The 17,099-nt window shown below is 46.6% G+C and overlaps 1 protein-coding gene across 2 annotated transcripts; it reads right to left on the bottom strand.

Moving 5' to 3' along the window:
- Window positions 1-2,103: 2,103 nt before the first annotated feature.
- LOC118780908 (peroxisome proliferator-activated receptor delta-like) lies at window positions 2,104-16,181 on the bottom strand. 2 transcript variants are annotated; one of them, XM_036533667.1, is made up of 8 exons: window positions 15,773-16,181; window positions 8,643-9,104; window positions 7,631-7,782; window positions 7,069-7,207; window positions 6,223-6,425; window positions 5,679-5,885; window positions 4,790-5,033; window positions 2,104-4,339 (listed from the first exon to the last, which is right to left on the bottom strand). In XM_036533667.1, the coding sequence occupies exons 2-8, from the start codon at window positions 9,040-9,042 to the stop codon at window positions 4,092-4,094; spliced, it is 1,593 nt and encodes a 530-aa protein (XP_036389560.1). In that variant the 5' UTR covers window positions 9,043-9,104; window positions 15,773-16,181; the 3' UTR covers window positions 2,104-4,091. The 2 variants fall into 2 exon arrangements, with proteins under 2 accessions (XP_036389560.1, XP_036389559.1); XM_036533666.1 differs by lacking the exon at window positions 15,773-16,181 and having other exon boundaries at window positions 8,643-9,387.
- Between the last annotated feature and the right edge of the window lie 918 nt (window positions 16,182-17,099).

Below are 17,099 nucleotides of genomic sequence, written 5' to 3'. Positions count from 1 at the left end.
CTGCACATAGAAGCCTTTAGTATTGTCATTCCTGTCAGAGCCTTTTGAGGAGGGATTTTGAGGTGAATAAAAACCCATTTACACAGTAAGGTGCAAATATGCACCACAGGCTTACTTGCCTCCATTTTTAGGTAATCAAATCAAGAAAAGACACCTAAAAACCAGCTTGACAAAACTGAAGTTTATTTTATTAATGAAAATATATGGAAATATCTTCTCCAGCTCTTATGGAGTGTACACATTTGTTTAATAACATGATTTATGTACAGTTTCATTATTACAAAAATAAAATCCCCCTGCACCCCCCACCCCTCCAAAAAACAAAAAAGGATAGTCCCAACCATTTGCAAGAATATTTTTGCTGTTTTACCCTCCTTTTGAAACTGTCAGTTACTGTAAGTCTTGGCTTGGATCACAATAACATTGTCGAGGTTGGGAAAGCAGTATATGAATGCATATCTACAACCTGGTGTTTACAAGATTTTACATTCAAACTGTGATGGCTTGAGACTGCAGCCCTTCAGATGGAAATTCAGCAGAGTGATGCCATTTGTACTCAGCCTGCCGCCGTGCGCACTGCACATAAACTGCAGACACTCACCCATGCCATTCAGTTCCAACACAGGTCATAGGGGAACTAGAAATGGCTGTTCATGGAGCAACACGAGCCAGGCACACCTTCATTGTTTTGGAGTATTGTTCCTAAATTACCCTATCACACTCCTCCTTAAATGTGTTTTTTTGAGTAACATCACTTCCTCAGGTTTGTGGTGGTTGGTTGGGAACATACAGCTGGCAATCCTGGTTAACATTAGCAGCCACTCTGTAGGCCTGAGGTGTGAGCCCAAGCTCAGCAGTAAAGCTCAGCTGAAGAGACACAACTTGTGTACAGTATGACATCACACTTTACATACAGGATAACTCTGGCTACAAAACAGAATTCAAAATCAAAACATTTGCTGTGTTGAATCGTAGGGGTGGCTCTTGAGTGAGATTAGTAAGTGTGAGAAGTCACCCAAATTATTCAGCATGTGCAGGTTTTAGACTCAAAGGCTACATAGAGGCAGCTGCTGCATGTAGCTTTAATATGAGATGTGCAGGGGATCCACGAGTCAGTACTTATGTCGGGCAGCCATTAGTCCACTTCCTGAGGCAAACCGGTCCCAGCCAACAGAATGCAGCAAGGTCTTACACTCACCTGTGTGGATGATACCTGAGGCGTCTGGATCCAGGCCTTAATCTCTCGTGCTACAGCCCTGAGGTGCAGTCCCTCTGGGCCATATCAGTTACACTTTCACTGATGAGCCACACCACACAGTGCCACAGCCAGAACCATCAGCCCCAAGTCAAACACTGGGGGGGAAGGGCTGCCTGGGATTTCCACTGCTAGAGTTCTTTGGCTTCCATTGTCACACCCGATCTTGCCCTCGTGTGAGGAGGAACATGAGTATTTGGAAAGAAGATAAGCAGCTAGTTAATATCAAACTTACCATTGTAGCTAGCTAGATCATTTTAAAATACGAGCAATCTGAAACACACATTTCATCAATCATTTATCATGCAAGATGTTAGGTATCCAGAACTATCTTCTCTAGATGGACCTTGTCCAAAATGTAAGTGAAAAAGGAAAAAGTCAGATCCATGCCTTGGCACAGCCTGGCCTGGCCTTGCAATGGGAATTTGAGCACTGTTCACCCAGCATCTCCTCACTCTAGTACCAGTACAGACTCACTGAGTGTTTCCACAGGAAATGAGATTCTTAGAACACTGTAAGAGAAGGGCCACAAAACATCAAAGGGCAGCAGCTCACAGCAGGCTGAATGTCACTTTCCTCCCTCCAGAGGTACCACTTTTCAATGCACACTAACCTGAAGAAGAGAAATGGACACCAACAAGCTAAAGAGACCTCCAATGTGCAGACTCTGCAGCTCAGTAACCTGCACCGTACAGAAATCCGTCATCAATATCAAAGGATGAACCACACATCTTAACAGCAAACTACAGAAACACTTAAAAAAAAAACCTCACAGAAACATTTGATCTATTTGATATACATTTTAAGAAACAGTCTTTAGTCTTAACACATTCCTGCCCCCCCATATAAGGGCAGTGCCACTCTGTGTCTAGAGTATTGCAATCTTGTCCAGAAGGAGAGAACTGAAGGAGGTAGATTTCACAGGTGGCATTGGAAGAAAGGGTTGTCAGTTATGAGATGAGCCCTGTTTGGAGGACAGTAGCACAGTGATCAGCCAGCCAATGCAGTCTACGGGAGAAAGAGAGAGAAGAGACCCAGCATCCCGATCCCGTGAACTGTCAAAAGCACAGACCACTGCAGTAAAGCGGATGGACAGCTGGCCTTTTTCTTCACTCCAATCTGCCAGCCGTCTGAGTGCCCTCAAGCCAGCAGCTTCTCAAACAGCACAGCCATGTGAGGAGTTCTCCACACCTCATGTTCTCAACAGTCATCATAACAAGAATCCTGCCCTCAAATTTCACTGATAAGTGCCTGGGTGCAGGGATGGCGAAGGCAATGTTCCCTCTGAGCTTGGTGTCACATTTTGGCAAAGGGACTACTCTGTAGCAATGTTACAGAAACATTGTGAATTAGCCGTCTCTCCGTGCCAGGTCACATTTTGACGTGGACAAGCATGAATGGAATAAGCTTTTTGCATGAATGATCATACCGCAATCACACACCAGTGTATGCTAAAGAAATCAGAGGAGGAGGAGTTAAACTGGAAATAATTAAAATCCAGACCCTGGGAAGGACAATGGAACAGCCATGTTCTGGCTTTGTCTGGGTGACAGTATATGCTCTGCATTCACCATAATGGAGCGTCACAGCTCATCCACACAGCGTCAAACATACAGAGAAAGAACACTGACATGGAAAACGGTTTCGGTTAACTTAATCAGAGACCAATAAATAAGACAACTACTGTTTTACAGGTTCACTTTAAACTGAAAAAGGCTGTTTGGCAGCTTTAGCTTAACTCACAGCATACAGTGCTGACAGTGTCCTTACCATTTATACTCTCATTACTGTTGAAAATACACGTTTGGATTGTATGAATGCTGACTATATCTGGGGGCCCCAGGTTTAAATTATACCAATGTTGATTAAATCTGAGGGCACAGTAGAAGTGTCTGATAATGCCATTCATTTGGAGCTTTCATGTAAAGGGCAGTTCTTTTGCCCAGAGTAAATCTAGGCAACAAAAATATATCTAGGTTTCCATAAACATTTCTAAGGTTTATACTGTCATGAGTAAAAGTATACAACAGTATGTGGTGAGAAAAAGCAATCAGTGTGAGTTGGGACGTGTAGAAAGGTCCCATTTAGTAGTGCAGGGGACACCTGCCTGAATCTGAAACTGCAGCCAGCATCCGTTCTGCTCAGAGAGAAAGACCTTTACATGGGGTAAGAGGGGGTGCTTCTTTCACAATGATCTTTTCAGAATCTGAAAAGATCAATTTGCTTGCTGTGGATCAATATTACCTTCATTACTTCATGATCTTTTTTTTTTTACTTCAGGATGGAGACAGAGGAGGGGACAGACAAGCTGTATGCTGTAAATCAGCACCAGAGCTCTCCTTCACAGCCATCTCACTGCACTTGCCCGCATGCGTGGACACACATCCGCACGCACGCTCTGGGGCATTTTATCACCACAGTAACACTCCTTTGCTTATTCACCTGGACGTGATCTGTAACTTCATCCTCCACTTGTAGACCTATAAATATCCTGCAACATCAGCAGACCCATCTGCAAACATGCTACTCACAGCAGTAAAATTCTGTACAGAGGCTGCGAGTGAAATACTGTAAAAACTCCTTATGAGGTGGTCTATAAAAATCACTTGTAAAAATAGTCATGTATCTGTGTAAAAAAAGGCAAGCAGCAGGTGGAAGGAGTCATTCTACTCGTCTCCCAAAAGGAGACTAATGCTGCATCAGTCTCATCTCGGGCCAGACCTCAGTCACTGGCTCTGTGAAACACGCACACCCATACACACAAATGTGTATATAATATAAATAAAATATTCAAAAATAGCATATAACTTTCTCCAGTCTTTAGATGAAGTTAGGTCTAGTACATATCCTTGTAAATCTCCTGCAGTAGAGGGTGCAGTGAGGTCTCAGCCTCAGTCTTCTTAATCTTCTGTACCAGCTGTGCATTTTCAGTCACGAGCTGACGCAGGTCGGCCATCTTCTGCAGCAGCTTAGGAAACAGGTGCACAGAGTCCGAGTGGTTGGCCTGCAGGTGCTGGTCTAACGCCTGCAGGATGCTGTCCTGGATCTCCTCCACCTGCTTCACATTCATCAGGCCTGGACGGTCTACAGGGGCGGTGCCACACGCACAGGGGTGGGGCCACAAAGAGGGGCGGTGCCACGCACACAGGGGTGGGGCCACAAACAGGGGCGGAGCAAAGACACCCAGAAACAAACAAAACAAATCTCCAGTTACAAACCTGCTTTCACTGCTGTGAAGCGGAGTGTGTCAGTGTGAGAACAGATTGGCTGCTGTGTGTCTGTGAAAGCACAGTTTGATCGCTGTGAGGAAGAGTAAGTCAGCCCAAAGCATGGTTTAAACAGTTAAGTTCAACTTGTGCTTAAAATGTATTTAATGTAAAATTACTTAATAAATATTGTTCATGTTACATTTTTTTATTGCATCCCTGGATCACATCTACAGAGATGAAGCAGCCCGGGTAAAACGTGCCTTAAATACGAAGCGAAATTCTTTCATACCTCTGCAAGCCTAAACCCCGCCCCGACCCTGCTCACCTCCACAGAGGATGATGGCAGCCACGAACAGGGCCAGGTCGCTGTCGTCCAGCTCCAGGGCGTTGAACTTGACAGCGAACTCGAACTTGGGCTCCATGATGTCGCTGAAGGGCCGGCGCAGGCTGCGCAGGAACTCACGCGTCACGAAGCCCTTCCCGTTGGCCACCAGCAGCCCGTCCTTGTTCATGAGCGACGGCAGCATGGCGAAGATGGCCTCGTGCACGCCGTACTTCAGCAGCGTCACCTGCGAGGGGTGAACGACACGCTGAGCCGGCTTGCCACACCCAGCCCCGCCCCGGGCGGCAGAGTGTCTCCACTAACATGCAAATACAAATGTTCCTGAACCTGTTCCTGATGGTTAGCTCACAATGCTTGTGATAATATTAATTTTAAATGCTTTTCATAAACCATCATTATAAGCTGCTGTAAATGTTTTTAAGTTTTGGAGTACTGAATTCAAATTGTATATTTAAAGAGTTAATACTTGTTAATATCTGAAATGAATTAACTTCACTAAACATTACTCACATCCCCAACTTGTTAAATCAAAGCAATCTGATTACAGAACCCTGGCATTTAAAACTAGAACCTTACAACTCAAAGATCCAAAAAATGATTTCAGAAATGCTTGCAAACCCAAAGCATCTCACAGGGCCAAGGCACCTTTCCAAATGCCTCTCAGGGCCTCTGTGTGTTTCTGACTCTGGCAGGAAGTTGCCATCAGTTACCATGGCTTCATTAGCAGATGCCCTTCATGCTTTACATGCACAGCTGGAGTTCTGCATTAATAAGCCCCTTTAGAGGGGGTACTTCACACACGATGCAGCAACACTGCACCATGGGCCTCACACATGGGGCTCCCCACCAGCCTTAATGCACAGCGTCATACCTGGTCGTTGAGGAAGAGGTCGATGAAGCCGGGGATGTTCTTGGCGAACTCGGTGAGCTCACGCACTGTCTCCACGGTGGTGCACTGGCAGCGGTAGAACACATGCACCCCAATCTCTTTATTGGGGGGCGCCCCATTGATGAGCTGACTCCACACCAGCCCGTTCTCTGCCTGCCACAGTGAGTCCATGTCATGGATCACAAAGGGCTACGGATGAGAGAGCAGGGTCATGGTCACATATGGTCAAACTCATGCACGAACATGTGTCACACAGTCACACTCAGATGAGGTCACAGTTCATGGTCAGGGATCAGGAACGGTGATGGCCATTCACACAGTCACACTCACGCAGTAACGGTCACTCCGTTCTCAACCCTTATAACTCCTGGTCACACACAGTACCAGTCAAGCATGGTCATGGTTACACACAACCACATAGCCATATACACACATGCTTCTTCAAACATGGTCCACGGCTGTGATGGGGTATGAAGGCCCAGAGTGGACCACAGCCCACTGTGCACGGCTGTGTGGTTCACCTTACCGAAGAGGAGCTGGTCTTTCCAGTCAGGATGCTGCGGGCCTTCTTCTTGGTCATGTTGAGGTTCTTCAGGTAGGCGTTGTTTACTTGCTTGGCCAAGGACTTGAGGTCGGAGCCTCCAGGGCTCTGACCGCTGGTGTCTCCAGCCAGCAGCCCTGCCACCAGCTTTCTCTTCTCGGCCTCTGGCATGCGGCCGTACCGAATTGCTGTGATATATAACCAGGCAAGGTATTAGAAACACTCAAAAACAAAAAAAGATTTACATACTTTCCATACTACTGGAACAGTCAATGAGGACTGCTATTTAATCTGAATAAGCTATCATGAGTCAGCTTTCCTGGTCCAACATAATTACTGAAAAAACCTAAGGAGGACCTTCTCGTCTGATTGGATCTGGAAGCATGAAAAACACAGAAGTTCTGAGAGCAGATGTCTTCCCCTGTCTTTTGAGTCAGGCCACTGTCTGCCGGAGAGGAGGGAACAGACATGTGCATGTGCAACATTCCTCTGCACCTCTGACCAAAAAGGCAGAGAAAATATACACTAATTATGACTGACAAATGGTAAGCAAGAGAAGGGAGAATCTGGATGCTGAAAGCAGGAAAGTGAGAATGCAACACTGGTGTGTGTGCTGGTCAACAGCATCACGACTGCAGCGCCCTCACTCAGTAGCAGAGAAAAGAGGGACACCTTCACAGGATGGGACCCTCCCTCCCCCCAGCACTATGCAAACAAGCAGCAAAATTTCAAAGATCTGATAACAGGAAGTGAAAATCAAAATGGAAAAAATAAGAGCGTTTGTCATAGGGATGGCTGTGCAGAGTTCTTAGGTAAGCTCGCCGCTCTCACCGTCATGGGACATGCCCTGCCGCAGGCACTTCTGGAAGCGGCAGTACTGGCACTTGTTCCTGCTCTTCTTCTGGACCTTGCAGCTCCGCTCACAGCGCTCGTATTCCAGCTTCATCTGGATGGTCCGCCGAAAAAACCCCTGCAGGATATGAGGCGTGGACGTATTCAGTAAAGCCCACCTGGTCTATCCCACTGATGATCCACACATCAGGGCAAAAGTCATGCTCTTACATTTAGTCTTACAAACTATGTGCTTGGTCCCAGGTCTCTGACTGGTTATTCCCCTGTTAGTCATAAATGCCGCTGGGCAAAAGTGGGGAGAGGCACAATCATTCAGCCTCATTGATTGGGCTCAGAGTGGTGGTCTGGGAAGACTGAGAAGTATCCTATACAGCAGATGTGCTGTTCAGGCTGCAGTTACTTACAAAACACTGTAACCACAGTGTCGTGATGCTATGATCACAACTATGACACTGCCACTGTACCATTATTTAGCATGACCCATGACCTGAGACTGTACTAAGTCCTCCATGCCTGTAGGAGGTGCTTTGGCAGATCTCACCTTGCAGCCCTCACAGGCATGTACACCGTAATGGAATCCTGAGGCCTTGTCCCCGCAGATTCGGCACTCCACGTTGATCCCCGCACCCGCAGCATCGTCCCGCCCCAACCGCAGCTGGTCCGACAGAGAGGGCGAGGAGGTCTGACACAGATCTGCACACAGTAAAGGACAGAAAGACACAGAAACCTGAGCAACATTACACCTATATGCTAATACACCCATAAACCATTACACACACACACATACCATTACACCCATACCACATTACATACACACACTATCACACCCATAACCCACACACACACGCACGCACACACGCACACACACACAAACATTACAACCAAGCTGGGAGTCTAATATTAGGTCACCTCTGTTCTAGTTCTGAAAGCTGGTTGTTTTTAAACAGTGTGGGTTCATTGTCCAAATGATTCAAGGCCAAAAACAGTCAAACAATTCTCTACTGAAGCAGCTATGTCACTTTTGACCTCCAAATTGCCAGTAAAACATACAGGGTGGACCACTCAGCTCAAACTTATGTGAGACAGGGAATAAATAGAAGCCAACAGTCTTCAGGGCTCAGAATTCCAAATCAGCCGCATAGGATTATATGACAGAATACTAGAGGTATCAGGGCCTCTGGGACACACACAGTATTAATATTACACTGAAAAAAGCACCATCTGGGATTATACAGCAGGTTAGGCTCAAATTCACAGAATACATCAGAAATAATGAAAATGGATATACCCTCTACATTTAACCTCTCCAGGTGGGTCTTTCAAACACAATCGTCATCCAGCAGCTTTAAACCATCATTGAAAGCCTTCATAATGCAGACCACCATTTGCAATGTCTTCTGCAGAGAACACACATGGCTCTATACATAAGCCATGATGAGCCAATCAGCGCCTCTCTAAATTTTTTCAAATGTGTCAGCAACAACAAACAGGCTAAAATCTTAAGTTGTAGGACGAAGATAAAATATACTGACCGTACATAAGCATGTCCTTACCTGTGTAGCTGCCAGCAGGGGCAGGACTCTCTGTGCCCGGTGTGCTGTGGGCGTTGCCCTCCGGAGGGCCGGGCTCCGCCTCCCCCTCCGCCTCCACTCTGTCCCCATCCTTAGAGCTCACGTTCCAGGCCTGCCCCTGAACGGACGGCTCCACCCCCGTTCCGCCCAGCGCCCCGCTGCGCCCCTCCTCTGCCGAGCCCAGCTCCAGAAGGCCTGAGGGGTCCAGCTCCCCGAACGCCGCAGCGTCCCGGGGCGAGGCCACTCCCTGCTGGGGCGACACCCTGCCGTGGTCCCCATGGGGCCCTGCCACGCCCTCCGCCACGCCCAGCCCCATGCCCCTCCCCGTTCCCAGATCCTGCTCCTCCCTACTTCCCAAAGTGGCTGGCCGAGCCCCCGCCATGGCTCCGTGTGCGGCCGCTAGAGCTCGCCCCGCTCCATCACTGCGCTTGCATCACCGCCCTGCTGGACAAAAGGAACACATCCTTTTACAGCCATGCTTATTCAGGTCTTCATTCACACAGTGTTTTAGAGACATTTTCCATAAATCACATTCAGCGTGACATTTAGTGTGACTCAGGATGCTTGGCCTGAACAGAAATATTTGATGTGTGGGTCAGCACGTTCTTATCTGCATGAAAAGTTCAGCAGGCCAGCTGGAACTGTGACAAAGACATGCGTTCTGAACTCAACCATACAATCAAAAAATAGAATATACATCAGCTCTGAAGAAAAACTGGCTGAGTTGAAAATCATAAATAAAAAAAAAAAACCACACACACACACTGTGTAGAGATGCTCCTGGAGATTTACACACACACAGTGGGATGGACCCGTCCCAGTGCAGCCGGTAGCTTCAAGGTCTGAGGGGCTGGTTTTGTCTGGAGATCCGGTATCAGCCCAACCTTTCACCTGATTCCACACATCCTGTTGAGAACTGAACTCTGCTCTAATGACCTTGTGCTTGCCCTGCTGTTTGGGGGAATACTTACACACATTCATACACAGACATATGCATACACAGATGCACTCTCACTCTCTCTTACCCATACACACACGCACACACGGGCAGACGCGCACACACACATACACACGCACACACACGCGCACACGCGCACACACGCACGCACACGCACGCACACGCACGCACACGCACGCACACGCACGCACACGCACACGGTTAGGGTGTAATGTGAACGGGTCTGGAGTTCAGCTGTGCTCGGCAGTTCTTGGTGAGCGTCTGTGGGTTAAATGACAGCCCATGTTCCTCTGAAACACGGTGCCCTCGGTTCAGGTTGAGAGTCACGCTCAATCCAGCAGTCTCTGCATTCATATTGAAGCACTCAGCCCTGTGGATCAGCAGCCTTTAGGGCAGACCTTACTGCCTGTGGCCAAGAGCACACAACCACAGAGGCTCATCCGTTCCAAAGGCACCTCTTACATGGGGTGCTCTATAAAAGATGAAATTCTGCTGAGCTGAGAATTCCACACTTCCTGAGGTATGACCTGTGGTATGACCCACAGAAGCTGCACTATAGAAGGTTATGCCATGCTGACGAGGGTTTTTATATTCTCATTTGCACAAATCATAATGCCTGAGGATGCTGAGCACCCAGACAGCTGTAGCCTCCCGGGCTTTATGGCAGCCACATACCAGCAGCCACATCACCATCCCATCTGAGTTCACACAATGGCTCTGCACCTTCTGTAGTGTCTGAGCAGAGGGAGCAGCGTTCATCCCGGCCTCACAGGCCTGAAGCCAGAGGAGAGCTGTCACTACAACAGGCTATGCCAGGCTGATCAGAGCGGTCTAAGAAATAATGGTGGTTAACTGCACAATGACCACACATTATCTCAAAGCTCCCGAATCTGAGGAAATCTCCACAACTGCATGCAGTTTCTTATTCCTCAGTCTGTTGAAATCAGTTGGGCTTCTTCTGAGGGGCCTGCTGTAAGGAAGCAGGATGACTGAGCTTGCATTAACCTGTAAAGTGCACAAAGAAGCCTAAAATGACAGTTTTGGAAAAAAAATGTCTAGCACGTTTGCTTCTGCTTGATGATGTTGTTATTTTTGTTTATCTCGCAATATGTGTGGATGAAAGTGATTGGTGCAATTTTAGCAGCAAAATCCTTTCAAAAGGGAGAAAACTGTTACCGTGATCATCCTCAATTGCTGACAATTAATTGATAATCGCCCTTCTCAGCCATCAGCTAATTTAGCCAGAAATGTTTCATTTACATCCTTAATGCATACACACACGTATTCCTGTAGATTCACTTGGTGACTTACAGCAGAAAGTTTCCATCAAATATATAAGCAACAGTGCAGTTTCCACTGAGTATCCTACAGCTTTGAAGACTGCGTGTGTTACCATCAAGGTAATACCAGGCCAAAAGCCAGGCCTCACCCACCGCCCAAACCGCCACACTCTTCTCTTTCAGGGGAGTGTAAGCGCACTATCAGACAGCCATGCTTCTCCCTTGCATACATTTGTGTGTCATAATCAGGGTTACGACACCCAGAATATATTAATCTGGGAGGCAAGGCATGTAGCTGCGTTTAAGCGAAACATGGCACCTTTCTGAAACTCTATAGAGAGTGGCCCAATTGATTGCAATTGACTCGTTGTGGTCATGGAAAGCATTGCGTGTTCAAATGAGAAAGGATGCCCCATACAGCTGAACAGCTCTATAAACACACGCAACTGATATGCCCATATTCTTCCATCAGATGCCTACCAGACTCATGCCATGTACAGCACACACATTTGTGAAATTTTGTGTGCATGTGTGTGTGCGCACATGTGTAGGTGTGTGTGTGTGTACGTATGTTAGTGTGTGTGTGTGTGTGTGTGAACATGTACAACACTGCTTTCTCACAGCTGTTTCTCTCACAACTATAGCTAACCAACAAAACAAAACACTCAAACAATACACTGGCCGTGTCCAAGCAGCATCCGGCCAATCAGACAGCCCCGAGTGAAAGCACGTGCAGCGTTTCCTGGTCATGCTGACATTGGGCAGCTTTGAGCTCATTACAACTTAACAATGACACAGAAACTGAAACAGGCAGAGAGGCAGGTTGCAGCAGGGTGAGTTAATGCCTACTTTGCCATCCCTGCCTCCTCTCTAAGGACAGAGAGCCACTCCATCCCTGCCTCCTCCCTAAGGACAGAGAGCCACTCCATCCCTGCCGCCTCCCCAGGGACAGAGAGCCACTCCAGCCTCGGTTCCATCTGTAACCCCAAGATCCAGTGCTCCCTGCCCCTCCCAGTGTTGTACACAGCAGTAAAGACATATACAGTCACTAGTAGGTACAGTCACAGTAGGCATACCATCAATAGTCACTGATATGAACTGGGCTAAACACACACACACACACAGTGCCATGCATTCATGCATGCACACACAGTTACATGTGCACACAAACACACACACACACACACACTCACGCACCCACATACACACCCAGTGCAGCTACCAGAAATGAACCGTGCCTGCACTCACAAAAGCCATTCAGCAGTCACCTGATCACATGCGTTCTGCCGGGGCGGGGGGCTTACAGCAGCTTTTTATAGACGTTTTTGCTGGAACAAACAGGATCAAAACCCAAGAGGATTCAGGGTGTATTTATGTTACTGAAGCCTCAGCATGGCACTCAAACAGCATCAGGTGAGACCGTAAACGTCCACACGACACATAAGAAGCAATTCAACCACAAATGAGGCTGTCAAGCATCCCAGAAAATGTAGAAATAGACGAAATCCACTGAGGAGAGTCAATGAGGCTGGGCGGAGAACTGCAAGAACTCCAAACCGTGTCCCAGGGGGCCTGTGTGATGCACGCAGGCCAAACCTTCACAATGGCTGGGCCCTGCATAGCATCCTCAACCATCCAATAAGACAGTGTTTCTCAATCCTACTCCTGGAGGCCCACTGTACTGCATATCTTCTATCTATCCTTGCTCCAAACATACCTGATTAGTGTGACCAACATGCTCTTGATCAAATCAGGTGTGCTCAGCTAATCAAAAGTGCCACTGATGAGTTCGGTCAGGTAGGCAGAGCAGGGAAAGATGGGAAAACGTGCAGAGCAGGGGGAGGGGGGGGGCAGGAGCAGGATTGAGAATCAGTGTTATAACAGACCACAGACATAGGAAACTTTTTATACACAAGGTCTCAGGGTTGTCCCAGTGTGGAACTCCATCTGCCTCTGGGAACATCAGCTCCACAAGCTGAATCACATGTTTTATTGAATCGCAGCTCAGAGAAAGAACCGGCTTTGTATCATTACCTTTGGCTGGTTACTTGTTTTCCTTCCATACCAGCAGAGCCTGCAATCACCTAACAGAATTAATTAAGCGCCTAATTGGATGGCTCCATCCATTTTATGTGGTTGAAACTGAGGGACGGGGAGACCCTAAACTCTGGGAACCAGGGTGAGCTCCCCCCCATCTCTGCTTCCAGGAAAAGGAGCAGCTCACATGGACTTAGGAAATCGACACACACACCCTTGTTCCCAGCTCTGGGTGGCCTGGCCATCTAATGGTCTTTCAAGCTCTCTGCTGTTGAGGGTGATGCCAACAGAGCAACATGTGCAGCACAGAAACAGGAGACACGCTTTGCTTTGGACACTGCAGATTGCAGGCTACAGCCTAGGCCGGTTTATGCGTTGGCTGGCCATCAGAGAGCACTCATGGGCGGGGCCAGACAGGGAGCAGTAAAGCCGTCTCCATCCTGCTGGGTTGATGCAGTGAGTGGGATCAGGCACCCAGTAACAGCAAGCTTGATGAGTTTGTTTTAAGACAGATCAATGATCAGGGAAACCGAGCCAGATGCGTAGCCCCTTTTCCCTACTCATGTGTTCTACAAGCCATGCCCTCCTTTGCCCAAAATCATGACAGCGAGCTTTAATTTGAACTTTATCCACTGTTTAGTCATATCTGTACTTCCTTAGTGCCGCATCTGAGAGCTCACTAGGCCACAGGTTGCCCAGCGCTGCTACAGACCAATCAGCTTGCAGTAAGATCGTATGAGTGATGTCAGCTGCCTGACTTTGCTGCACCCGATACCAGATCACACCAAAAACCAAGAGTCTCCATAGCAGACAAAAACAAAAGAGTCTCTGATTTTCCTTTCTGAGCAGACGATGTGTTGAAGACCACTCCCTCTTTTTTTAAGAAGGCACTGGGCAGAAGTGAATCTCATTTCGCAGCTCAGACAAACACAGCTCCACTTCATGCTGTAAATGTTTTAAAGCAAGCTCTGTTACCTGCCATGGAGGGAGTCACAAGGAAGGAGAAACTGTAATTGATGTGAAGCCAGCAAGATACTGCTCCCTCTGAGAGAGGAAGTGGCCTCTAACCCAGACAGTCCCCCACCATAACCCTGAACCTGACAAAGCCACCAGACACAAGACCAGTCTGACAGGAATTAGCTAATCATACAGGCTGAGCTGAGTCAAGGGTTGCCAAATCTGGTTTTACATAGACTAGCTATAACGTGCCTCACTGAACGCATGCTTTTTTCAACTGCTGTGTTCTGGACTCAGATGTTAAGACTGGTCTTCCTTTGCAAAAGCTAGTTTCAATCATTGTGATTCAGTCTTTTCTCTGGCTATTGGCAGTTAAGCTTTTTGTCTGTCCTACCTCTCTGCTCTTCTGTGGTGTAAAGTCAAAAAGGAGACCCAAAGTCTAACCTTTATTGTGGCATCACTACCTTACCGCGCCAGCTCACTCACAGCCGAACTCACCTTAGGGCACGGATCCAAAATTCTGCACTTTCAATCCTCCGAACAGGGCAGGGTTTCTGTGTCTACAAAATGTGGACAAATATGAAACGCCTACATCTACAACTTCAACTTCAATAACCAATTAATTAAATGAGGAAATTCTAGACTTACACAAGAACCGAACCCTACGCAGTACCTACGCCTTTGCAAGTTGACCAAAGCATCAACAAACGGGACTTCAGCGAAGTCAAATTCAAACCGTGCACTGAACTGCAAAACGCACGATGTGACGCGCACACCTGTAATCTGGAAAAACATCGCTGTATTTCCAATCGAATAGGAAAGCATCTTCCATCATATACTGGTCCTGACGTAACCTGTGTTTATATTCCAGATGTACCACTATTAGATGATCAGGATTGATTGAGCGAGTCATTGAGCAGAAGTTTGTAGAGAAGAGTTTAGACATGACATAGCTAACGCTCCCTCGTAAGTGTCCCATTCAGTGCAGTCACAAGTGCATAGCTAGCATTTCACAAATGTTGTCCCCTATGAATTCTCTATATTAAGTCTGAACTTGCTGTTCTAGTAAATTAAAACAAGCTACCGTTGGCAAACTAACTTGTTTTGAGCATGGCAATAGATAGCTACAAATGCAAATACTATAAAAGTTTATAGACTGTATGTTTGATTCACATTTCATTGTAAACACAGACATAAAGCACTGACTGTCTGAGATAGCTGACTAAACCAACGCAACACAATAATCATCAATTAATGTCAATTGAGCTAGCTAACTACAGTATTTTCACACATCCAAATGATGAATCACCAGCTAATCTATGTTAGACAATTAAGAAGATAGCTATCCTGACATAGTTGACGGAACCATGCCCGATGACAGCGATAAGAATTATCTTGATAATTTCTTAAAATCAGGTAGATGGTGATACTAACCGTATAGCTAAAAAGGCCTGCATATGAACGACAATAATTTTAGCTGGTTAGCCAATTTATTTGTACTGTCCGGCTGGTTGAGGCGAAAAGTTTGTGTTCGTTTAATCCAGCTAACGTTGGCTGGCTAGCTAGCACAACCATCACACGCTAACTAACAAGTTACCCAGACCAAATCCTTTATACGGCCCCGTGTATGGGCTAACATGAGACAGCTAGTTGTTATACACAAACTTCATTTCAATAAATAGTCACCTTTTCTGTATAGCTTTGCAGTGTTATGCTGTGCTCAATGGATTTCAGAGTTTCGTTCACCGGCGTCAGAGTAGCGGTTGCACAGTGCAAAATATGCGAGGCAATCTGTTCTGCCAGCTAGCCAACTAGCGACCAGTTAGGCAGACTGTGGCAGCTAGCCACCGTTGGTGACACGGTTCGACTAGCTTACTTACCTTCTGTCCCTGGTTCTGTCTGTAAAGTTTCAGATTACTACCAAATGATCACACGTCTCCGTTTGATGTGCTTTCCCTCAGATTATTTTCGCAGGATGAATGGATACTAAAACACTTCGGGTACCGCTAGCTAGCTATCCATTAGCTTCTCTCTATCAGTCATCACTTTCCCACAAGCCGAACTCACTCACTGTCTATCTTCTTGTTCTCGCTTGCAGAGATTTTCTACGTTTCTCCTTCACTTCCAATTTCAGCGCATTATTAGCTGTAAACCTGTGACAATGTTATTAATTTGCATGCAGATAAACGTGTTGTTTGAGTGAGGTGTAAACTTTAATTCCGAAGTTCTGTTTTCCTTCCCGATCGCCCTGACCCATTAGCTCCCAGTTACAGCTTGCTTTCCCCGTCAGAAATCCCACCGCTGTTTGTCCAATGCATGTCAGTGTATTTACGCGCACGTACGGCGTGGCGTGAGGTAGCCCGCTCGCTACGTAGTTAGCTACGCGCGCTGTTGCTGCATGTCGTCAGAAATGAGCGCTCCAAGGGAGTTCATTTAAACCGCGGGTTTGAGTGCGCATCAAGTAGCAAGAAATAAAAATTGTTTATTGTATACCATTCTCTTAATTTTAATATTGCAAATAGTGGATTTTTCAGAATTCATTCGATATAATTTACAGTGAGTAACCACAGCTACGGGTTGTATATTCCTATTAGACGACATAGTGGACAATGTCAAGGAGTGCGTGATTTTGGAAAATGATTCGTACGTACGGCATTTCATTTTTTCCTCGTACAGTCTTGGGTTCTTTACCGAGGTGACAATGTTGTCAAAAGGCCACTGGTGCTCATTTTCTAGAACAATTAAGCGCTGATTTTAAAGATATTCGTGATTCGCAAAGCAATGAGAGTGACGCGCCACACTCCTCGGTATCGCAAAATACGTCTTCTCTAGAGAATACTCATTCTTCCACCTCAAACATATGTCTACATTCATCTGTATCTATCTTATATTTGACAAAGTGCGCGTTTAGCTTAATTACTGAATCAGGCGTCCACCCTTCTAACAAACATGGAGCTGACATCGATGGAGTAGATGAGGTACTATAAATCTCCGTTCTGTAGCTCGCGTAAACAAACGGTTCTTATATGTTACGGGGGGCCTGACACCCCACAAATAACCTTTTAGGTTTTGGGTACCCATTGTGCGCATAGATTAAAATCGAGCTTGTAACCCATATGTTGCTGGTTCAGTTCACCCGTGGAACATATCCTTTATACCTTTGAACAAGGTACTTCATCTGAGCTGCCCAAATGTGTAGCTGTATAA

The sequence above is a fragment of the Megalops cyprinoides genome, chromosome 7 (genome assembly GCF_013368585.1).
Source record: "Megalops cyprinoides isolate fMegCyp1 chromosome 7, fMegCyp1.pri, whole genome shotgun sequence".
Classification (NCBI taxonomy): Eukaryota; Metazoa; Chordata; class Actinopteri; order Elopiformes; family Megalopidae; genus Megalops; species Megalops cyprinoides.
Note: the sequence above shows the minus strand (reverse complement) of the source record. Positions and strands in the feature narration are given on the sequence as shown.